Raw genomic sequence first — 24,209 nt, forward strand, 5'->3', positions numbered from 1 at the left:
CGGCACTGATGGAGCAGCTTACCACTGAAATGACATTAACATTAGCGTCTACAAAACTCAGACTGCTCCAACATTTTTCTTTTTCACCAACACCTGACAAGAAAAAACAGCTGCCAACTCGATCTTTAGAACATACTTTAAAACTGGTTAGGTAAAATATGATAACTTGAATGGGTCATTGTTAGCAGTAGTACGTTTTCACAAATGCACTGGAAGAAAATAATCCACGAGGAAGTTAGATGCATCGCTTTTCCAGTCTCTAATTTGCTGTCATCACAACAAAATCTCACTCCTGTGTTTTCTGGTGGTCAGGCTTGTCACAAGAAAGGAGTCTTTCATCAGTACACTGTGTTTTAAAGTGCTCACTGAGCCATAGAAAGATCTGGGAGATGAGACATAGAGCATACGTCACAGTGGGCTATTTAAACACCTAAAGATACTCTGAAGCTTTTAAGTGTTGAGGGCATATTCTGCTACATCCCCAGCATCATACCTGCTCTTTAATTATTTTAACGACTGTTGGTTTAGGATTTCTTGTATTAGCAGACACATGCCTGTTAATTCTGAAGCAGCTGGTTAGCTTAGCTCAGCTCAACGACTGCAAACACAGGGCAGCAGCTAGCTTGGCTTGGAAGATAATGAAGTCTGCCAACCAACATCTTGGAAGCTTGGCAATTAACACCTTAATTATGACTGTATGAAGAATCAATCTGGTGTATGATGATCTAATAAGTGGCAAATAGTCATTTTTTTATACACATATTAAAATGTTTAACATTGAGAAATAATCACTGAGTGGATTCTGCAATGAGGAAGAGGACGTTGCAGGTGTGTGGAGTGATACCTAAGGCTGGCTTGGACCTCTCAACATTTCTTTTGAACTTGTACCTTTAAACATTTTATTGGGGGTCCTGGATGACTAGTCTTTGTGAGACTAGTGAGCTTCGTGAGCTTTAGAGGTGCTGGTAGGTTGACGGCGGCCCTCTGAAACATTATGTGCGGCCCCTGAGCATGTCATGACATGCATTCATAATATTTTAATCATTTGTGGTCAATTTCAATACTTACAGTTTAAGAAACTTATATTTAATACACTAGTAGGAGACGACATCAAACTGCGTGCCGCTAACAGGCATCTTTAAAGTTAGGGATGACAACTTGTAGGAAGCTGCTGGTTGCATGGCGACTAGTAGCACCGTACGAGTGTCATGGAAGTTACATCCTGTCATCAATGCTAGTGCTGTTAGCTTAAGTTAGCGATTTCAATACACAACTTGCAAGTGCACTTTTCCTGTGCTGGCTTCTTCAATTGACGCTCAGTCATCAAAACTTTGAGCACCCTTGTGCTGAGCTAAGCTAACTAGCTGCTGGTTGTAACTTCATATTTAATGGGTACATTTCAGCATTTCTCCGAAACCTTACTAATCAAAACACTTCCTCATATAGAGTCTCATGCATGGACGAGTAGTGATTAGTAAGTGTTTTAATAGAAATGCATGTGTTTGGGAAGTGCTGAACATACGACTAGATCAGGGGTCGGTAACCTTTATTATTCAAAGATAGTTATAGTTACATAGTACTTTAACTTTGCAGCATTGGTGGTCCAAGCAAATGAATATGTCCACACTGTATTAAATCATCTATTTTCCTTTTTTGGATTTGGAATCCATAGCTAGCCTTGTTAAGGAGACTCCAGGCTAGCCACCGCTACTTAAGTTCAGCAAAATGTAGAGGAAAAGGCACCAGGTCGTAGACGTATGATATACGACATTTCAGTTGATGAAACGTTAAAACATTTTTAATTTGATGTATAGGCTACACATTTTTACAGGTGTAGAGTGCAGTAATCACTTCAGGCCGATTAACAACTACAAATGAAAATCTGAGTGTTCAAAAATAACCATTATTTATTCCTTAGGATTTTACGTCAAAGCCACCGTGAACCAATGGAGAGGGTCTAAAGCCTGCAGGTTGCCTACCTCTGGACTACATAAATTAAACCTTGATTACAGTACAGCACGTGTTGTGTGAGAGTTTGGTTTTTCTTTGTCCACTGTGGAGGCATGTGAGAAAAAGTTTTCCTCACGATTTCAACGTAACAATGTAACTGACGTACAAATGATCATTTTCTGGGTGAAGTAGTCTTTTAACCTTTGATAAATGGCATCAATCTGCCACCTCCGTTCTTCAGAATGAGCCCCACTGTCATTTTTGCCCTCGTGCTTTTGTCCTGCTAACAGCTTTCATCTGTGCACGCTGCGCTAGAACTTGTGTAAACAGTCGGGGGATGACCCGGGCTCCTGAACCTGTGGGCGCCGGGGTTGTTTACACAAATATGTGTGAAGACATGAGCACAGGGGTCATGAGATTTCGCATGTGACAGTCGGGGTAACCCGCTCGCTGATCCCTGCAACCCTCTCCATCTGGAGGGCCTGAAGTGGCATGTCATGAATGACTTTGCTGAGCCGGAGATTTTCATGCATGAGCTCCAGCTTTATGTGGGCTTATCGCTGCTGAAAGCCACAACTCCTTTTGACTGAAGGGCAGCCAAACGGGGGGCTATCACATACTTTTTTCCTAACAAGCTGGCTAGTAATCAAGATTGTTTAATTTCCTTTTTTTTCCCCATGCTACCAAAATCTGATATAATGAAATAAATTCTGTTTTGAATCCAAGAAACAGTTTGTTCCAGAGAAAAGAACAAACAAGAAGTACTTTGTGCTCATTTAAATTCCAGCTCTGCCCAACAGCTGTCCCTGGAGTTTGCCATTTTATTAATTTCATGCCTAAACCGTCTCATTTGCATGACAAAATGACTTGACGGGCATAAAATCAGGCAGCATCTCTGCTGCTGGAGCATGAAGACCAGACACTGTATCAAAGCCACAGTGCTGATGCAAAATCAGGCAGTTGGTTTAGGGTGGAAAAATCACAACAAAATTGAGATCTGAAGGGAAATCATGGCGTATTCTCCAGGTAGATTTCAGTCTATCTTAAATGAGGATGCAGTCAGTTATTTTCTATCTGTACCTTTTGTTTACCAAGGGCTTTTTTCCCCCCCTGTTGTTCTTGTCTGGGAATGCTGCCGCCGTCCTGTTCCAGGAATATAACAGATGTAACACCACACAGATGCAGTTCTCACCACGACTGGGCTGCAAACACAGACATGAATGACTGACAGAAACCTCAGCAAGGTGAACCGCGGGGTGAGACTGGCAAGAATCCCAGACTGCGTCTTCACGCCGAGGCTTTGTGTAGGAGTGTCTCGGTACGTCCCATCTCGGCGAGGATTTACTGTAAGGATGAGACGTTTAAAGAGCAGCACACCACGGCCCACAAACAAAGGGAGTATTTTCAGTGATGACAACATTTCCTATCCCCTAATTTGAGGCACTTTGCAAAGCTTCAACTTTGACCACTCCATCAGTGATTTACTGGAGAACACTTAACCAGCAGCACTTCATATTTAATGGTGTGGAAATGAGAATCAGACTGTTTTTGTTGGAGAAACAAGGCACAGCTGAAGAGGCGCAATTAAACCCCCGGAGCGTCGACACACTGATTCCGACTGTGCTGGTCGTTGGAAAATAGATTTATAAGGTCAGTGGAACACTTGGATCAGCTCCTGGACAAATATTAAACACGTCCAGGAGCTAAATATAGCTATTATCCCACAGCTTTCTATGTGGGATATTAATTTAATTGGGAGAAAAGCACCTTGCTTGCATATTCCGTTTCATTTTGGATTAGGCTTTCTGCTGTGGAAGGTTTGGCTTGGGGATGGATATGATGGGCTAGTTGCAGGCTTCGTTGTTCGGTGCTGGGCAGGTAGGGAACAGTGCCTCTATTAAAGAGATTTTTTTAGCTAGAGACGTGTTCATGAGGGGACTGTAAACCAAAAAATCTCAAGTTTTCAGTCTTGATTGTTCAAGTGAAACAGGTAAAAACAAACACCCATCTTACTCTTCTCCATGACGCATGATCATGCAAGGTGAAGGGAGGCACTTTATCTTCCTCAAGAGCAGCATGGGATCTTTTAATGACTTAATTAAACCAACTGATCTATTTAATAATTACTTTCTTTGAATGAGGAGCTACAGTGAGTCATTCTGTTCTGTCTACAACTGGATTAAGAGGAGAATTTGCAGGAGGCCAATTAGAAGTCGGCCAAGTACTGTGAGAAAGCAGACACGGTTCAATTACACTGAGACCATGTCGAAAACAATCATTTACTCCCCTCCTGTAGCAAAACAATGACGCAACGTTGTCGCAAACCAACCAAGAATACTTCGCTTGTGTGATGAGGAAGAATCTGCGCTCGCTCCGGTGAGATCATCGGCTTCTTGATTGTCTCCTCCTTTTGTTGGAGGCAGACGGCGTCTCGAGCCAAAGTGGCTATCTGAACCCAGGTGTAGTGTTCCAGTGTGTGTGCGCACTCCCACACCTCTGCTCCTTTCCCACAACAAGCATGTCGCAGCACGGTGCGGTTCTGTGCTTTTAAACTAACGGAGGAAAATCATATAAAAGTAGATCTGTGGAGGAAATGTTTAAAAGCCCGCTGAGTGGCTTTGCAGACTGGAATGTGCTCAGCTCCAACTGTCCTGCCAGTTTCTCGTCCCTCAGACTCACAAAACTAATCCCTAACTTTGAGCGTGATTGCTTTGATGAAACTCAGACTGAAGTTCCACAGCAGCTTAAGTGCATCCAAGCAAATGACCAGTCAGAGAGGATCACAATCACATTACAGAAACCTGCACCGCATGTCAATTTTGGTGTATTAAAATCAAATTAAACGTACAAACGTGCTTGGAATTCAGAGGGACGTTGCAAACGTGCAAAATGAGGCCTAAAAGAGGCGTACACCACGTCCCACGCAAAAGGTGTGATCTATAAAAACAAACTTCACAGGACAATGAACGCACGTGTATGGAAACTCTGACCCATGCGTACAAACATTTTAGACACAGGGGAAATTGGCAACACAGATGGTGAGGTCATAAATTGAATCCAGATTGTAGAGATAAACAGGAGACGCATCATTATGTGTATCACATACATATAAATCCACTTTTTCCATCAACATGCAATCCAGTTATTTATTCTTGTGCTAGTGAGCCATCACTACTCCATAAGCACCTCTCAGCTGTAAAAATTAGAAGCCAACTCAAATCTCAGATCAAGTTCTGCTCAATATTTTACCCCATTGTTTTCAATATGGACGTGCGACAGGTGGACTAAAACGCCAGTGAAGCTGTAGCAGTGCGCACGTTCCTGAGCGCCTATTTTTCAAGGAGCGACGGCTCTGCCACGAGATAAACAGAGTTTAACTTCTGAAAAACATCTACGTCATGCGCAGATATCTTTCCCCTCTTACGTAAATATCTGTCTGTGATGAATACAGAGAAGTTGATCATTTTAGTGCAGAGCTGCCAAAGCTTAACATCTGTCTCACAAACAGCACCTGGAAGATCAGCTCTGCACTCAGGATTTCAGGTAAAGAGGCTATGATTAACAGCTGGCACAGAAAAGACACGAGAGTAGTGCCCAGCACCTGACCTCACGTTTTTCAGGCGGTTAAATATGCAGCATGTGTACGGCTCCTTAAAGAATCCTAACCTGGAAAAGTTTCCGCTGGTTGCAATCTGTAATCCTCACCACTAGATGGCACTAAATCCTTCTCACTGCTCCTTTAAATGAGGTGGTAAAGCTTAGTTCACGTTACACTGTTTTCACCGCGTTTTTGACATCGCAGAGGATCTTGAGAGCCACCTTGGGTTGAAGGGGAGTCGGCAGATAGTCTGCCATGAAGAGTCCTCATGTGTGAACAAGCCTACGAGCAAGTTGCCCCCTCGTCTGTGACTGGGACTGGACATCTGGCATGCTAGAAAACTGGAGAAGTGTGACACGACTGACAAAGAGCATCAGCCAATGAGAGGCGGGATACGTCCCACGTCAGCACACAGGAGGACGGAAGAAATGTGAGGAGGACAAGCCACAGGGTTGCCAAGTCCGCTTAAGCCGCGACTTTGGGCTTGTTTCTAAAGTGGAGTTGCTTATTTGGGCTTGCTCTCTAAACATCGCCTTCCTCTATATATATATATACACATATATATACTGTATATATATATCCGTCTACTAAGTTATTTAAACGCATGATAGTCGCTTCTTTTGGGCTTGTTTCCATAGCCCTGGTTGCTTGTTTCTCTCCCAGATCTGGCAACACTGAAAGCCGACAAGCAACAACAACATTGGCAGCGTCCACAGGACCACGGGGAGCGCGTTGTGTTTGGACCCAGGCCCTGGAGGCAGATCTGACTGAACACTGGGAAGAATATCTATGCCTTTGCGATGTGTCGTCTCCAAGTTTGGTGACGTCATCGCGCTATCTGGGGCTCTGTCGGCAAGGGCTCGGTGGAGAAATCTTGTGGTGTGCACACACAGGTCGTAACGCAGTTGGCGAGACTCCCGCTGACACAAACACACGTCACCAGGTATGAACACTCAAAAGATTACGATAGTCTCCGCGACACAAAATCAGGGTGAAAATCGTATAATGTGAACTAGGCTTAACCTGGAAAATTTTGAGCTGGTTGCAATCTGTAATCCTCACCACTAGATGGCACTAAATCCCTCTCCCTGCTCCTTTAAATGAGGCGGTAAGTCTCACTTCAAACTGCTCTTAATGCAGCAGACAGGTGTAAAGGATAATAATGCTTGTACTTCTACAACAGAAACAGACACTCAGTGTAAAGTAGCTGTTATTTAATAACCATGATTTGCTCAACAACTGTAGTTACAGTTCATAATTACCTGTCTGTGTGTGACAGACAGCTGGCAGCAGTACTGCAGTGTAAAGGCACAATGACAGATAAATGTGATGTCACAAGACATAACAAGATGACCTGCAGGAGAGGAACAAAAACCATAAATTTACATCAGCCATAACCTAACTGGCTTTGTCAAACACAGTCCCCACTCAGTTGCTGCAACTGAATGAGAAGTTTTGTTTTTACAGCATTTCCTTGGTCAGTTTGAGTAAGGCAAAAATATATAAATGAGTAAACACTGATAACAAAAAAATGATAGTGTAAAACAAAGTGGTACACGAATCTTACTAGAAAACAAAATTATATATAAAGCAAAATGTTACACTCTCACAGCGACACACGAAATGTGAAATAAATGAGGAAAACCTGGTGGATGAAGCTGATTGACCTATAATGACAGAAAAGCACAAACAAGTACAGCCTCAGTCTTAACCTTCTTAAACATGTACACAGTCCTCTGGTTGACGCTCCAGAGTCTTTGAGGGTATTCAAAACAGACTGGAATATTCTCTTCCGCTACATTGCTGACAGCCGTGGCAGATACTGCCAATAAACGAGTACAAAATCAAACTTTAAAAAATATATCAGAGGCTACGAATCCCTCTGAGATGCAAAAATAGCCAACACCGCATGTCATCTTCAGGGTCTGCTTAAGTGCAATTGTTGACTTCATGTTTTTGTGGTAATAGGTTGAGGTTTTCCTTGAGTGCGTAGGGACTATGGAGCGTCCTCTTGATAATCAGAGGAAAATACAATTAACCGAAATCGTAGGTCAGTGCTCAGGACCACCTTCATCTGATCCGTCCAGCTGATGCCTACTGTTCATTATGTGTCGTCAGCTCTGAGGGAAAAATACCTCCCTTTGTCCGCCGTGTCAGGGCATCACTCCCTCCTGGTCCATGCTGCAGCCCAGAGCTTCGATGTCATTACTGATGTCCGTGATCATGCGATCCCATTCGTCTCCCTCTGAGGCATCCTGGCCTTCGTCTGACGCGGTGCTGCCTCCGACTGCTCCGTTGCCGTTGGTGGTGGAATCGGAGGCGGAGCTGGCTGTGCGCCGGTAGCGACCGAAGCTGTCTGTGATGATGCCTCGGCCGTCCTTCACACCAATGGTCTCGAGGAAATTCTCAAAGTGCTGGCTGTCCTTCTCTGGTATGAAGGGACGCAGGCCTGCAGGGGCACATCATATTGTATGTGGTCATTGTGTCTAACAAGACGTCATCTTTTTAGACAGACAATTTTGTTCACATCAACAATTTTTTCTTCTTTTGTTTTTACCCATTGATTTCTGGGATTTACCATTGTTTTCTTGTATCTGCTCTTTTCTTAGGTAAGAGAAAATTTTATGAGTGGTTGAGAGCACTGTTACCAGGAGTATAAGATATAAACAGTTTAAATTTAGACCTTTTTAATACCACTTTAAATGGAATTTAATACCAAACTTGCCATGGAAATACATCATTAAAAAGTGAAATATACAGGGCTCCAGTCTGCAACCATTTTTTAAGTCAGTGCGAGTATATTTTACAACTACTCGCTCCTTTGCGACCTGTAAACTTGCGGGCGTTTTTCTTTTTTCCCCCACGTTGTCAAATGAGGGAGTGAGTCCGCCAGCGTGGGCCAGTGTGTGAGAGGGGGACAGACCCAGAGTGGGTGATTAGTTACCACGAGGAGGCTCGTTTGACATGAACTGCGCCTCACCTGGAAAGTGGACGAGAGCAGGCGGCAGCAGGAGGCGGCGGTGACAACAAGTTGCGGTCAAGTCAGAGGCGGACTCAAAATGTCCACCCTCTGGACTTGCGGACTGAGCCCTTGAGAAATTTCAGTTGTACAGAGTGTGACGTCTTTACTGTCGTCACGTAAAGTCTACGAGGGCAAAGAGTGTAAGCAGCTGACAGACAGCCATCAAGACTGTTTTACTCGTTGCTGTGGAAATGTACAACTATCGCTGCCGTCATAGTCATATATATGTCATATGAGTTGACGAACAGTGCCTACTCATCTGCCCCTGTAGATAACGAGATATAAATCCTATGTATAGCCTTTTTTGTGACTAAACAAAAATGTTTAGTCAGCACTCTCTGTGCTAACTGCTAAATAACCTAATGAGCAGGCTGGCTAGCAAGGCTGTAGTTTATTGACACAGACTCATTGCCTGATCTAAATGTGTAGAGGAGGGTGAAAATAAGAGCATTACACACATACAGTTGTTAATTTCCCTCTTACCTTCCTGGCTGTGGTGTTAAAATTATGTTTTCTGTAGCACCGTCACCTGAAATTCTCACAGTGATGTGACTAAAAACCATATAAGACCCATCCAATTTGAATTTAAGACAGTTTGATGCTTTTTAAAGCCTTTTATCAGTAAATGTGTATTTAAAACATTTAAATACTTTTTAAGGGGAAAAAATGTGAAGAATATGAAAAAAGCAAAAATCTAATTCTGATTTTGTTTTAAAATTATTACAACACTTGTGTTATTAAATATGTGGGCTAAAAAATTGCTGTTTGTTCTCTGATTCCAATTAAGACTATAAAACCCTTGAATCATGCATGCTCTTAGCATCTGAATGGATTACGAACTGCTTTTAGATGCAGCATTTACAGCATCACAAATGTTTTGCCATTGCTGGGTTTTTGATTTTCCTGTAATACCAGTAATGACTATCAGGATAATCACAAATACTTTGAGTTCTTCTTCTTTCAGCCTTTTTTTTTGGTGGCATCTCTCCAATCCTTGGGCGTGTGCCAGAGTATTTGCACATGGCACAACACCTGCCTTTGTACAGTGTTTAGGGGGCGTTACCTATGCTAACAGGCCACGTAGCTCTAATCTATGATCAAGTGGATTCATCATTCAACACACCTGGGTAAGAGCAGATTTGGTAGATGCACTCAGTCACATTCACACACACAATCACACACTCGTTGCCAAGGCTACCATACAAGGTGCCACCTGCTGACACACTCACACACTGATAGAACAGCCATCGGGAGCAATTTGGGGTTCAGGATCTTGCTCAAGGATACTTCGACATGCAGCCCAGAGGAGCCAGGGATTGAACCCACTCTACCTTCTAAGCCACAGCCACCAGATTTGGATGGTAAAAACATTTTGTACATCTGGAGTTGACTTCTCTTATTTTTTCTTAACAAAAAATTAAGAGAAATCATTAAGAGAGAGTTTCTCAATTTAAGGGTAGTAGTGTGGTTGTACCAAGTAGAAGGAACTTCCTGCTGTCCCCGTAGAGCTGTCGCAGGTTAATGCAGAACTCATGGATGGAAGCACCATTACGATACTCATGGAGCAGGGTGGCAAACTGCTGGATCTCCTGTGATGACAGTTTTGTCCTCAGCTAGAAGGGGAGGGAAAAGATAATGAATAGGCAAAACAATAATTAATGTAGCTTGAGGGACAAAGAAAGAGAGGGTGGCATGATCATACTGTGGTCATGTAGTCCTGCAGCAGCTCTGCAGCAGTGGTGCTGAGCTCTCCTTCACTCGCGGTCTTCGTCTGAGGGGTTGCTGGGGTGGATGCTGACGGAGAGTTTCCTTCTGCCTCCATAGAACCCGGGAAAGGACTGAAAGAATAATGCACCGCTTGTAACTGATGAGCAAAACACTTTCAGAGATGTGTCAAAATCTTAATGAATCACTGAGAACAGAAGCATCGAGGTAGGACTCAAACTGTGTACTTACAATGTGCTGGCCTCTGCATCAAAGGCCTCCTTAACATCCACTTTGCTTGAAGAATCATCTGCAAAAATGTACATTTCGACAGCTTTATACTTGACTTGTGAAACTAAAGTAGCTTGAGAAGAGGGTTAAACTCTCTAAACTCCCATGCAGTCTGTTTTTCCCTTACCACTGTACAGAGAGAGGTGTCTGGTTGGCGTAGTTGCTCCATCAAAAATGGCTCTGTCCAAGAAGTCAATGGTTGATTCTGTGTAAACGATCTGAAAGACCTGGCTGAGCAGGAGACACAGCTCCTCTGCTGCTGCCTGAAAGACAACAAAGTTAGCTATTAATACACATTTCTGCGGAGACTAATTCAGGACTGGACTAAAAAGTAAGTTGTCAGCATTATCTTGACATCTCACACACACACACATCCCTGTTTGAGACTGCAGACTGAAGTGCGTTATGAAATCGACCATTTGTGCTCTTTGTACACACAGCACTCTTCAGACTGTGGTTAGTTCCGAGTTTGTTTCATTACCCTGGCAACTTGCTGGCAACTAGAAGTCAATATCATCCTCACTGTAGTGGCAAAAGAATATTTTTTATTAGAATTGCTGGAGACACTAAAGGGCCCCAGTGGAGTTTTCTTGTATAAAAAAGTCCTGTTTATATTCAGTGTTACTCCCTTGTAGTCCTCTTCTTCCCTGTCTTTGTTGGTGTACTGCAGCCTATCTTGCCATGTTACTGTCACCTGTTTATCAGTGTAATATTGTGCACCATTGGTAAGACTGTGTTTCGTGTCACCCACAAGTGCATGTGTGTTGATAAACAAAATGGGGTCCCACTCAGAAACTTCACGTAAGAAACAAACTCTACAGATTTCCATTTAGCTGCTCCAAACATGGATACTGGAAACATAGTCGCAGATGCAAAGTAATACCTTGTTATCCACAGCCAGCACAAGCAGGCAGCAGACTTCCACCAGCACAGCTCCGCTCTCTGACAAGGAGCTCAGGGTCTGAGACTTGTTGAGATCGGGACACGAGCTAGGGCAAGGAGAACCTCCCGACTCCTGGGCTGAATAACAGAGAAAGATACACACAGTCAAATGAGATTATTCAAATGCCGAACTTCTGCCAATTTAGCAAACACTGCTTTGGACAATTTTAAATGTTTTTCTTTTACCTGTTTTGATCACCACAAGGTGCAAAGAGTCGTCCCTGATGTAGGAGACAGCAGCGATATCATGGATGGGCACCCTCAGGATGATGTCCTCCCCATCGCGCCGTACAAGCTTTATGTTGTACGCTGACAAGCTCACAACTGCATCCTGCTCTGTTGTCAGCTGGCCTGCCAACTGATGGGACTTCTGAGAATCACAGAGGCATACAATGTTGGTAATCATCCCTTGTATGATATGAATTATAAATACCATATCTGACAACTATATTATTAGAATTCACCATGAATAAGCAGAAGCATTAAAGCCTTTATAAACTGTAGGGGCAGTTCACCCCAAATTCAAAAGCACACATTTTTCCTCCTACTTGTAATGCTATTTATCAGTCCAGATTATTTTGGTGTGAGTTGCCAAGTACTGGAATAATGGGCTGTCTGCCCTCTCTTGAATATAATGGAACTAGATGGCACTCAGTATGTGGTGCTTGAAGGAGCAAAAAAATTATGTTTAAAAAAAAAAAAAACCTCAAGGCTACTCAAGATAGTCCACAGACCTTGTTGTGAGCCGTTTCATGGAGGAACTATTTTCTTTCTATAAAACTACACCCACCAAACATACAACTGTGCAGAAGGACGCGTGCATTTACTGCTAGCTCACCTAGCACCACTGAGCTAGCTAACGTTACAACTCAGCCAAGGAGGACACCACTAATGTTTACACCTTGCTGAGCCTCTCGTCCATGAGTAGATACAGACTTCCTTCTGTGTGGTGATACGGTTGGTGGGTGTGGTGTCATAGAAAGACAATAGTTCCTACATGAAACTGCTCACAACAAGGTCTGTGACTTATCTTTAGTAACTGAGTCATGATTTCTACAAAAAGACATTGCAGTTGAGTTTTTCCAAATGTATGGGTTTTTTTTTTTAGCTTTGAGCAGAGAAGGCAGACATCTCTACAGCCTGTATCTCCAACACGAGGCAACAAATTAAAACCAAAGATTTATAAACAGTAACACAGGTAAGAGAAATTAGAATAAGTATAAGTAGGAAAAGCAGAAGAAAGAGAGTTCTACCAACTGATGGATCATGTTACATCAGTTACGTACCCTTGCATTATCGATGAGCTGCAGCACTTCTGTGCGACTTGATGGGTTCAAGTATCCTGGAACTGATGTCAGCTGCCCCAAGTACTGGAAAGGACATGCGCAAACTTTTTACTCAGAGATGTACATTCACACGAGTAAAAAAAACAACAAAAAAAACCCATACCGGAACGTAATATAGCGTTATCGTTATCGTAAATAGTGCTAAAGCATTTTTAGCACATGAGAAGGGACTTTACATCTCTGTTAGTCACACTCACTTTGACTTCCTTCTCAATGTAGTCATTAAGCAGGATGTCAGGGTCGATGCGGTGGTCAGGCTGAGAGAGCGAGAAGGTGTGGAGCGCCCTGCGCTCAGTGGCCTTCTCCTGGGCCTTCTTGTCTCTCCCCTTCTCTCCTTTCAGGAAGACTCGCTTGAATGGAGACACGATACCAGGCTAGTGAATGAAGACAAAGAGAGCAGGGGTTGAGAGAAATCAGAAGACTGTCAAGCCGCCTTACGAAATGCAGTAAGAGATGAAACTCAATCTGTGTGGATATGTAGCATTTCATACTCTTTAAATTATAAACCACTGGCATCATCTGTTTCTATGAAGCAGTATATCACGAATAATTACAGGGCTTATTCACATCCACTTCATACATCTGAGGTAGCTGCAAAGGGCTGGCAACACAGTAAAGCAAACCCAGCTACAAGTTAAATGTTCCCCCTCAAAAACCAAGCAGAAACTATATCAAACTGTTGACTGTAGTACAGTATGCCTTGTAATTTCTGCTGACCCTGCTTCCCCTGATGGTGCTAGTTTCTGCAGAGTAATACAGCAGATGCAAAGCCCTCCGTGTTACTCAATACGTGTTGCTCAAATGTCAACAACAGCATTTGCAAAAGGAAACTGCATTTTGCAATACTGGAGGGGTTTGCAATGGAAGTCAGTATAAAGCATGAAGGAGAACCACATCTCAACATTGACCTCAAAACAACCACCACAGATGTGTCACAAGAGAGAACTGTATCGTTCTTTAGCTCTTGTATCACCTGGTAAAAGTCAAAACTATAGCACTGTTAAGTCCTCAGTCAAGTATGCTAATCAAAACCTTGATACATTTCGTCAATGACGTCAAGGCTGTGCACAACATTTCAAGTACGTTTCTATTTTCAAAGCATTTTTTTAAAAAGCCTACCTCGTTCTCCATGAACCCTCTCGCAAGAAGAGTCGCCTACTTACGGCAAGCACACTGCCTTGTGACTGATGCTGCTACGCTCGCACTGTGTAAACTAGTCACCTGTTGCGTCCGCTCACACACAGTGACAGCTGCCAACTGGTGACAGACGCACAGGATCAAACACAGCGAGGGGTGTGACCCCCCTCACAGAGGAAGGGAAGTGTCTCTGTCTCTGCATTCAGGCGCAAGAACAGGAAGGGGACTAGCCACAACTTCCTGTGATGGCACATGCGCTCATGCTTTGAATATTGAAACTCTTAAAAAAAATGTGGCTTTTTCATGTTGTTTTGAAAACTGCTTCACAGATTGAAGACAGACAAAAGAGAGCGTGTCTGGTGATAATCAGTTTTGCTCCAGATCTTCATATTTTATTGTGATGTAATGATTTACTGTCTTGAATCACTCACTCAGGACTCAGCTCTGCAAATGAAGGTCCACACACATCACTGCAAAGCCACAGAAATACCGATGTAGTGTATTCTATTATGCTAACCACAGACCTCACGTCTGCAGGGCTGTTTATACTGCAGATTTAAGTGCAGATGATGTGATGTAGTTCAATACAATTTATTTTCTTTTTCAGCCACCTCATGAAAAGGCCAATGTCACAATTATAAGCATAAAAATCCAGAAAAAAATAGGTTTCCTAGCGATATCTACAACAGAAAAACAAAAGGGTTACTTTAGTAATCAACAGTGAATGCAGCAAATGGTCACAAAGGTGTATCTGACTCTCACATCACACCTATATTTTGGTTCCTGCATGACTCCATAGAAGCGCACGACTAATGACCAGTGCATTATTTAATAGTACGCAGCTCTTGAAGACAAGTGCATTAACATTTTATGGCTTGTCCTTGTGAAATGTGAGACGGAAGCTACTGTGGTTGACCCCAGTGAATGGCCTCAAGATGAACAAGTGTCTGTTTTGGCGAGAGTCTACAAAGAAACCTAAGTGAGGATGAGGTACTGTCTCCTTGTGCTGTGATAGAACAGAGACAATGAGTGCAGGTGTACTTTCCATCTTTCTCACACTTGAGAACAATGCAGGAATACTCAGAATGTTCATACAGAATAATAGTGATCTATAAGGCTGTTATAGTTCCTGTATTCGTGCTGAATTGTCATGGTATGGGGATCAGGATTCAGTGCACACTGCCTCAAGCACAACACACAGAATGTAGACTGATGCACGTATTTAACCAAAGTTCACAGACTTGAGTTTCGCTCGGAAACTTTTAGCCATACGCCATTAACACATACGCTGAGTTTAGCACAACAAGGGGACTGGTGTGTGTCAGTCACACTATGGCGAACGCCAGAGCTGTAAGACCCGCCTACGCCTTCCCGGTCAGTAAAGGAGATTAAGTATAAGACAAGAACGATGTGTGCTTAAACGTAGCCAAGATTGAACTAATTGAACATTCTTCCTAATGCACAAGATTTTTTATTACTCTATTTATTTGGTATTTTCAATTTCATAGCATAAGAAGTGCTTTACAGTTTTACAGCCTATGATTACCTGTTGGATTTTGGGTGTTTGTTCAGTGTAATACAAAAGTGTTTAAAATGTTTTTTTCTGAAATAATGAAAACAGTCTAATAAAGTTTCCAGAGGGAAAATGCTACCCAAGTCCCCAGCTACAGGATTTTGTCTGTTTTTGCCACTTTTGTCTGTTTAAAATAAATTAAAATAAATATATCCGAATGCATTTGCTTTCTGTTTTTCCTGCTGTACTGAACTCCCACTGGACTGTGACTCTTAAACCTGGGTATCAACCGAACCTTCGCCTTTTTCGTATCGCTATACTTATCCAAATCTAACTCCTATTTGTCCCCGCCTACGACTACATTTTCCACACTGATGAGGTAAAATGCTAAGATCTTTCTCCGCCTTGCTAGATCTAAGTTGCAGCACTTCTGTCACATAAGGATGCTCTTTATTCTTCATTTGTTCGTGTCTGAAAGACACTGCCCGTCCAGCTGGACTCAAAGCAAGCTCATGTGTGAGTCAAGCTGTCAGATAAACTTCTCCACATACTTTTGACAGTTTTCTTTAATTGAGTTCAGTTCGCAAAATGAAATTAACACTCTATCATGTCATCATATGAGGGGGTCTGAGCTTTCACCTAAACCTGTGTAATTATAATACTCAAACAGAGAAGACATCTGGGCCCAATGCTGTTCATTATCACCACCTAGTGACACACACAAGAACTGTAAGCACCGGTGACACTGATCATTAAAAATAGAGATCATCATCTCTTAACAGGTGGTAAACTGATGTCATAACCTGTTTTATAAAGATGAAAACAGTAATTTCCATCTTTATAGAAAGCTACAAAGCATCTAGCGAAGTGATTAAATATATTTACTTCAAATCTATCCATTTTCTGGCAATAAGTAGGAAACTTCTTATTAGTAATAAAGGTATTTTTGAAAGAAAGTTTTAATGTTATGCCTTATCAAAGTGTGCAGAGTTTGGTTTGGTTACCATTGCTGACAAAAACATTTCCTTGCCACAACAAACCCTCCTAACACTAGGATATCATTTCATTTCCGTCAAAATTTCCCTTCATATCAAGAGGAGGTGGAATTACCTCAGAAGCACCATTAGTGTTTTTGTCCTGGAAAAAATGATGTAATAACCAGCTCAATCGCAGCAAAGATGTTAACCTCAGACACTTCACTTCTCATCATGCTTCTCAGGTTGTGAGAGCTTGTCAGTGTCATGTCATGTCATGCCTAGATATGGTGCCCTTTGGTTTCCCTTTGCAGAGTCTCCTGTGTCTGTTCTACCACACAAAGATAAAAGAAATGTCAGCCGTGTGTGTGAACATGCCGATCTGTCTCCATATCACAGGGGATCATTTGGGTAGCATGTGTATGTAGTGTATGTGTGAGACAAAGCAGGATGGTTAGCACAACCAAAGGGTGCTGATTCCCTTTAGCATGACTGACACTGATAACCGCTGCCTTTGACAGCTGATGGTAAGCACTCAGATCCTCCATGACCCACGCCTACACATAACAACGGGGGTTATTACTCTGGGAAACCTGGTTGTGCTTTCATTACGTTTTAAAGAACACTGTCATTGCGGTTTGTTCTCACTGTTTGAAATCCCACAACAGATAAACCATTAGCTTAATCAACACAACAAGGGCCGACATTTTCCTTTTAATTACGTTACGTTTAACTTAGCACACTGGATCTGAACACATCTGGACCACACATAACAGGGAAAAGAGTGATGAAGTTGGTACGATGAAAACTATCAAAAATAAAAACATCAATAAGCTCATAGTTATTTTGACCGTATACCGGTAACGTTTAAAGTTAACTTATAACACTTTACTCGCTTTCTAGGCTCAATCTGTTGCGCCTAACTTACCGTTACCTCTATTTAGCATTAATATCTATTCAGTAAGTTACACATTTCTCTTATTTTAAGTAAAACTGGCTGATTAAAACGTCTGTAAATCTGTCAGTGTGTTAACGTACGTGCTTTGCCCCTGTCCGCTGATGTTTAACGGCTAAACTTAGCCAGCTAACGGCTAAGCTAACCCCGGTCTGACAAGCTAGTAAGTTAGCATGCTAGCTAGCTAGTCAACTTGCTGTGCAAAAAAAAAGTAACATTAGCTGTGTCAACTGCCCGGCTTACCTTTTTCACTTTTTTCACATCATCCTCCATTTCTATTTAAAGGTCCTCTTCTTCATATTCAGTTCAGCGTGGACACCCAGGTGAGACAAGACATAACTACCGAAGCTTTTTTTAACCAGCACTCATCTGAAAGTAGTTAGCTTGCTAGCCTAGCTTAGCTTAGTCTAGCCTAGCATTGGCAAAGTGATGCCCGAATTTGAGCTGATAGCAAAACGCCATCCTGATTTTTGACTCGTTCCACAACCGTTAGAAAAAAATGTCGGCGTGCCACCCGTGTGAAAACTGTACGCTTCACTGCCGCTAACACGACTAAAGAAATACTCTGTTAAGAAGACAAACTCGGATAAAACAGGCAAAACTTTTCAATCGTGCCGCCATTTTGGGCGTTGAGCTGGTCCAGCATGCTTTGCTTTGCTCAAACCAAAACAGCTGCTACTGTTAATGATAGTGGTATCACCATATCACCGCAGAGGCAGTTTTAAAACGGTACTTAGTTGTCACTTCATGGGCTGCTTTTCAGGTAATATGATAAAAACTATAATTAAAATACATATAACTGTATTAGGTAACAGAGACATATTTCAGAGCAAAGTATTATAGCTATAAATACAGACAAGGGTTGGTCAGTGCATCAGTGACTACACTGTAACATTTCTTTGATGTAAGGGACTGTTCGTTACTTATGAGAGGGAAGGGGTGGTTCAAAATGGGGGAGGCATGTCAAATAATTTGTTTAGCACTAGGGAGCAATTTATGATTTACTTTGGCTTGGAGAGGGGCATACAAATTTAAATGGCTGTATTTTCTATTTATATTACTGCCAATTTTTAAAGAAAACATGCCCTCCAAACCTATGTAAACCTACAAAAGTCGTGTTTTCTTTTAAAAAAATCTGGTGTAAAATTACACACTTTATCACAGCCTGGAACTGTAAATACAGAAATTATCATTGGATTTTTAAATTTACAACAGTCCTTTAACGCAATGTGTGGGATGAACATTTCTGTCGGAGGAAAACATAACCAAATTTATGCTTAAAAAAAATAATATTTCTTATAAAACACTTTATTTTAAATGTCTCATTTTAAATTTTGTCAAAAATAAACTGCACTAACTAACCAGCATGTATAACAAGAATTTAAAAAAAATCAGACTTTTGTCTTCAGCTTTTAATGTTCAAACATTAAAGAGCACGTTTTTTAATTTTTTTTTTTTTAAAATCTAACAACTAATTTCTCGCGGAGGGAGGGTCATGCATTTTCCCCAAGTCACTCAGGGAGGCTCAAGGAAAATATTTGTAGTTTTGGGGAAAAACTAGACCAAAAAAAAAAAAAAAGTCACACCCCAGCAACCCCCCTCTCTGACAAGTGAAGAACAGTCCCTAAATTCTCAAATTGTTTTGCCACTTTTAACAACTTTATGGCAACTTGTTTTTTTGTTTATCACTCAATAACCCTATAAACAATAGGCTTTTATTCACAGCTAAAATTTTTATGTTTAATATCAGGAAAAAGTACAAGTGGCACCTTTCTTTTTAAAGCCATACCCTTGATGTAGCACTTTTGTTTTTGCTCCAATTTTTCACAGGGTTAAGTTAAAGATTTAAGACTTTTTTATGCACTCAGTAGATACATTGCTCTCAAATTGTGGTCGCAACTTTGTGTCAGGGGCGGCACGGTGGTGTGGTGGTTAGCACTCTCGCCTCACAGCAAGAGGGTTGCCGGTTCGATCCCGGGCATGGGAACCCTTCTGTGCGGAGTTTGCATGTTCTCCCCATGTCAGCGTGGGTTCTCTCCGGGCACTCCTAAAATAATCCATCCACCTGACAGGTGTGGCAGATCAAGATTCTGATTACACAGCATGATTACAGCACAGGTGTGTCTTGGGGTGGTCACAGTTAAAGGCTACTCTAAAATGTGCAGTTTTATCTTAAGAAAAAAAGGACATTAATCAGGATTTCACATGACTGCTACAGAAATTGCTACAGAAGTGCATTTGTTTTGGTCACAAATACCACAAAGAGGCTGTGTGAAGTTGCTGGATTTTGGCAGGATTTGGAACACGGTGTTGTACATGCTGATCCAAAACATCCCAAACATGCACAATGGGTGACATGTCTGCTGAGTATGCAGGCCGTAAGAACCGGGATATTTTAAACTTCCAGGAATTGTGCACAGATCCTTACAACATGGGGCCATGTAACAGTAACATGCTGCAACATGAGGTCACGGCGGCGGATTAATGGCAGGACAATGGGTCTCAGGATCTCGTTACAGTATCTCTGTGCATTTAAACTGCCATTGTTTATAGTTTATGCAAGTCCATACCATATAACCCCACCGCCACCATGGGGCACTCTGTACACAGCGTTGGCATTAGCAAACCACCCGCCTACACACCGCCCTACACGCTGTCTGCCATCTGCCTGGTGCAGTGGAACATCTGTGAAAAGAACACTTCTTCAAAGTGCCAGACGCCATCGATGGTGAGCAGTTGCCCACTCACGTCGGTTAAGATGAGGAATTGCTGACAGGTCAAGCCCCTGGTGAGGATGACGAGCATGCAGATGAGCTTCTCTGAGACAGTGTCTGACAGATTGTGCAGAAACTCTTTGGTTGTTCAAACCAACTGCAGCTGTTTGGGTGGCTGGTCTCAGATGATCTTAACTTGGGTCAGTTGGATGTACTGCCATATTCACGGAAACGACTTTGGAGATAGCTTATGGTACTGAGATGAACATTCAGTTCACGGGCAACAGCTCTGGTGGACATTCCTGCAGTCAGCATGCCAGTGGCACTCTCTCTTAAAACTGGGGACATCTGTTGCATTGTGTTGTGTTATCAAACTGCACATTTTAGAGTGGCCTTTTATTGTGACCATCCCAAGGCACACCTGGGTAGTAATCATGCTGTGTAATCAGCATCTTGATCTGCCACACCTGTGAGGTGGATGGGTTATCTTGGAAAAGGAGATTCAGTCACTATTGTACTTTAATGAATTTGCAACCAAAATTTGGGAGAAATGTATCAATTGAGTGTATAAAAAACTCTTAAACCTTTAATTTAAACCTGTGGAAAATAGAAGCAAGAACAAAAATCTCTGAAGTGTAAATATAATGCCTTCCTGCTAAGATAAGTCTGTCTTGCCCTGTGTTTAACTAGAAGTCTAAAAATACTACTGGCACATTGAGACTGTTAAACGCAGGTGTTTCACTTAGTAAGAGACAGTTTTGAGTCCCCATCAAAACAATGTCTTAATACCCTGTTTACAGTTACCATTTACTTTCCTTGTTTTGCTAGAAAGGAGAACGACGGCAACAAAGAGAGGCAGATGGGACAAGTGGAGAAAGAAAGAAAACATGCACAAATACAGCAAGAGGATACGAGAGCGATGAAGAGACCAGTCACAAAAAGACGGGTACGCTCTGTACACATACAGTAACTGTCAGTGGTATTTACATTTTAATCATATGTATCGGTCTTCATTTTCTAAACCTGTGTATAAAGCAGGTGAAGGGAGTTGTATCAGTTATTTGTGAAACGTCATTTTGATTGCTGATGCCCTCTTTATGTGAATTGTGATTTTTTTTTTAGGCAAATTGTAATTACTTAGTGCTAAACTACAGATATTGGGTCTGAATGTGTTATGTGTAATGGTAATTAACTCAGGTGCAAATAGAAATACATGTAGCATCAATGTAGGTAATGATAATATTTTATGTGCAGTATAGAAAAATAGAGTTACATTGTAGATTTTAAAATTTCACCCATCAAAGCATGACTCTAGACCAGCCCAATCGCCAGAAGAAAATGTTGGCAGTGTACATTTCTGCAAACCTTTGTGTGTTTCATCAAATCGTTTCTAGCGTGACGTAGTATATGAGCTGACTTTGTAATTGAGAGGTGGAGCAGATGGTGGATGGTCCGTCACCTAAACGAAATGCCAGGGTTAGGTTTGGGGTTGTCACCTAGATCAGTAGTTCCCGACTGGTGGGTTGCAGGCCCATTCTGAATGGGCTGCAAGTGACTCGCAAACATGTCAAGTTTGTAAAAAAGAAACACACAATATTTTTTAAGTACAGTTAATTTTCAGCACAGAGGTTTTATTTTGAAGTGCTGTTTTCTGCTGTAGAGTAACCGACAGCTACTTCAGAGAGACAGCAAACTAGCTCAACGACATGGCCAAATGCAAATATGACGCTGAATGTATTAAACTGTGGGACCTTGAACTAATGACTAAGGAAAAGTCTTGACACTGTAGCCTGACCAGCTGGGAACCACTGACCTAGATGAGATGCCTGCAAAGCAGCAGGCAACTATTAGAGACCAACAAACAAGTAAACCTGTTTTGTAGCAACCAGTCGCTGTTTTTCAGCAGCTTTTTAGTTTTGTAGTGACCTGTCACGGTTTTCTCCACTGGGAATAGTGGTACGAAAAGCTGTTGTGTTTTACCAAGACATTGCTGCTTTTCCATTTTAAGCCAAACCAGTTTGGCATTTTAACCATAACCAGTGGTTTTTGTGGCTAAACCTAACTACACATTAACCACAGCTTTGTTAAAACATAAAGTTTTAATGTAATCGCTACATAATAACGTACAAATGTAACTTATCTGTGGTTCATAGAGATGTATAATGCCAACATACTCATCCTCTGGTTAAGTCCACTGACCTGAGAACTGCTTTTGCAAGTAGAGAAAAAAGTATCTTAACATCTATATTTTACTTATTGTTCCACTGTGCAAAAGAAATTACTTAATAATCACTGATGTGCAAAATGATTTCATTTAGTGCACCCATGTTAAAAGCTGTTCCACAGGCGGTTAAACCACACAGGTGTTTTCACTTATCATGCCTGATTAGCCTTTTCTCAGCTTGACTGTCATCTCTCTCATTGTCTTCACTTTCCTTGATCATTTATATTCATGCATCACTTTGGTGTCACCACATACAGTAATCCCCAGCCACACAACTTCAACCTGTGACGGTCTAATCAAAGTAAATGAAAACACCTGTGTGAGTGTGCAGGCCTTTAATTAGCTAAATGAACCAATCACAAGCATTATGTAAGGACACATTCACTGTGTGTGGGCCACATGTTGCAGCTGCTTTCATCCGCTGAAATGTGAGACGTGCATGTGAATACAGCACCGATATATTGCACTTTCAAATACTATATTTATTTTTCTCTTCTGGGATGAACAGTCTGATATATGAATCTACAGTAAGGCTTAACATTACATTTTCAGCATAATATTTCTCTTTTCATCTAAAAACCAAAACATACAAAAAGAACTTTAGCACCATATGTTATTAATAATATTCATATTGTTCCCAAAAATAGGACATCAGTTTTGCTTTTTTAAAGAACGGGGATTCCATGAAACAATTTACTTACATTTTATATTTAACAACAACAAAGAAACCATTCCTTATATGTTCTCGATCACAACATGGGTTGTATGAGTACACGTTCGTAAAGATGCTACAGACTGTAGCAAATTTTGCTCACTGACATTGTGCCAACTCTTTGAATACCCCGCGTAAATCATATAGTCTAGGGAGTATCCTGATAGATTTGTGAAATACACCAACAAGCTAACACAATCTAGAAATTGATTGAATATAAACAAAGCAATATTTCCCAACACCTTTGATAACAATTTCAAAAATCAGCAGCAATTAATATGACAACCATAGTCGCTTCATTGGAATATCAAATCCATTTTTAAACAAAATATTACAGCCAATTCTACAATAACAACAAAAATAGATACACACAGATTAAGGACATATAGATGACAGGAATTTACAACACAGCAATCACGTTCTATATATTTTTTTAACCCAAATTCCAGTAGCAGAAGTACATTTGTGCTCCTGTGCATTTGCCAAGAAGATGCATTTTATCATCTGCCAGTTTAATTCTCTCAGAGAAAAGAAAGAAATAAAAGTCCTAGTGCAGATTGAATCATAGTAAAACAAAAAACATACTGTATGCTGAAACCAGTATATTAAACATTATATGAACAGAGGAACAGAGTTGTTTTTTGTGCAGGTTGGAAAATCAAAATGGCACCATTGAGAGTTGAGTTCTGCTGTAAACTGTGTGGATTTGAGGTGCGAGCTCTCGAGCATTTTTGAGACTGCGAGTTTGTCAGTCAACCGGAAGGCTATGCTATCAGAAAGCTAAAAAGGTGGACTGCAGTCCACAGTGGTAGCACCTTTTAAATGTATTTATTCAGCACCAGGTTATTAACAGAAATCAAAGAAGGTTTAAACGTTTAAAAAAAAGAAAATGCACCGTTTTATCTTCTGAACTGCTCCAATGGTCAAACAGATGGTCATGACACAAAGGTACAGACTGAAACCAAGTCAAACACTACAATGACCTGCTGCTACACATTAATGCAGAAATCAGAGGGTTTGTTGTGCAGTTGAGAGCACGTCCATGCTAAATGTCGAGGGTCACCTCACAATGACTTCTAAAGGCATGCTGGGAGGTGGTGGGAAAACCAGAAAATGAGGTTATTCAA

The 24,209-nt window shown here is 41.5% G+C and overlaps 2 protein-coding genes across 3 annotated transcripts in view; both read right to left on the reverse strand.

Moving 5' to 3' along the window:
• Nucleotides 1-24,209, reverse strand: part of rps12 (ribosomal protein S12) — a 434,687-nt gene that overhangs the window by 86,649 nt on the left and 323,829 nt on the right. The gene's annotated exons all lie outside the window — the stretch shown is intronic.
• Nucleotides 6,748-18,090, reverse strand: ccm2 (CCM2 scaffold protein). Its single transcript, XM_049589176.1, has 10 exons — nt 17,676-18,090; nt 13,051-13,227; nt 12,794-12,877; nt 11,694-11,877; nt 11,449-11,585; nt 10,693-10,828; nt 10,527-10,584; nt 10,273-10,408; nt 10,045-10,183; nt 6,748-7,997 (listed from the first exon to the last, which is right to left on the reverse strand). The coding sequence occupies exons 1-10, from the start codon at nt 17,703-17,705 to the stop codon at nt 7,702-7,704; spliced, it is 1,377 nt and encodes a 458-aa protein (XP_049445133.1). The 5' UTR covers nt 17,706-18,090; the 3' UTR covers nt 6,748-7,701.

This window comes from Epinephelus fuscoguttatus, linkage group LG11, assembly GCF_011397635.1.
Source record: "Epinephelus fuscoguttatus linkage group LG11, E.fuscoguttatus.final_Chr_v1".
NCBI lineage: Eukaryota > Metazoa > Chordata > Actinopteri > Perciformes > Serranidae > Epinephelus > Epinephelus fuscoguttatus.

Coding starts and splice junctions, on each gene's coding strand:
- ccm2 (XM_049589176.1), bottom strand. CDS start 17,705: ATGGAGGATGATGTGAAAAAAGTGAAAAAG. Junction 12,878..13,050: donor ACATTGAGAAGGAAGTCAAA/GTGAGTGTGACT, acceptor TGTCCTTTCCAG/TACTTGGGGCAGCTGACATC. Junction 11,586..11,693: donor CCTTGTGGTGATCAAAACAG/GTAAAAGAAAAA, acceptor TCTGTTATTCAG/CCCAGGAGTCGGGAGGTTCT.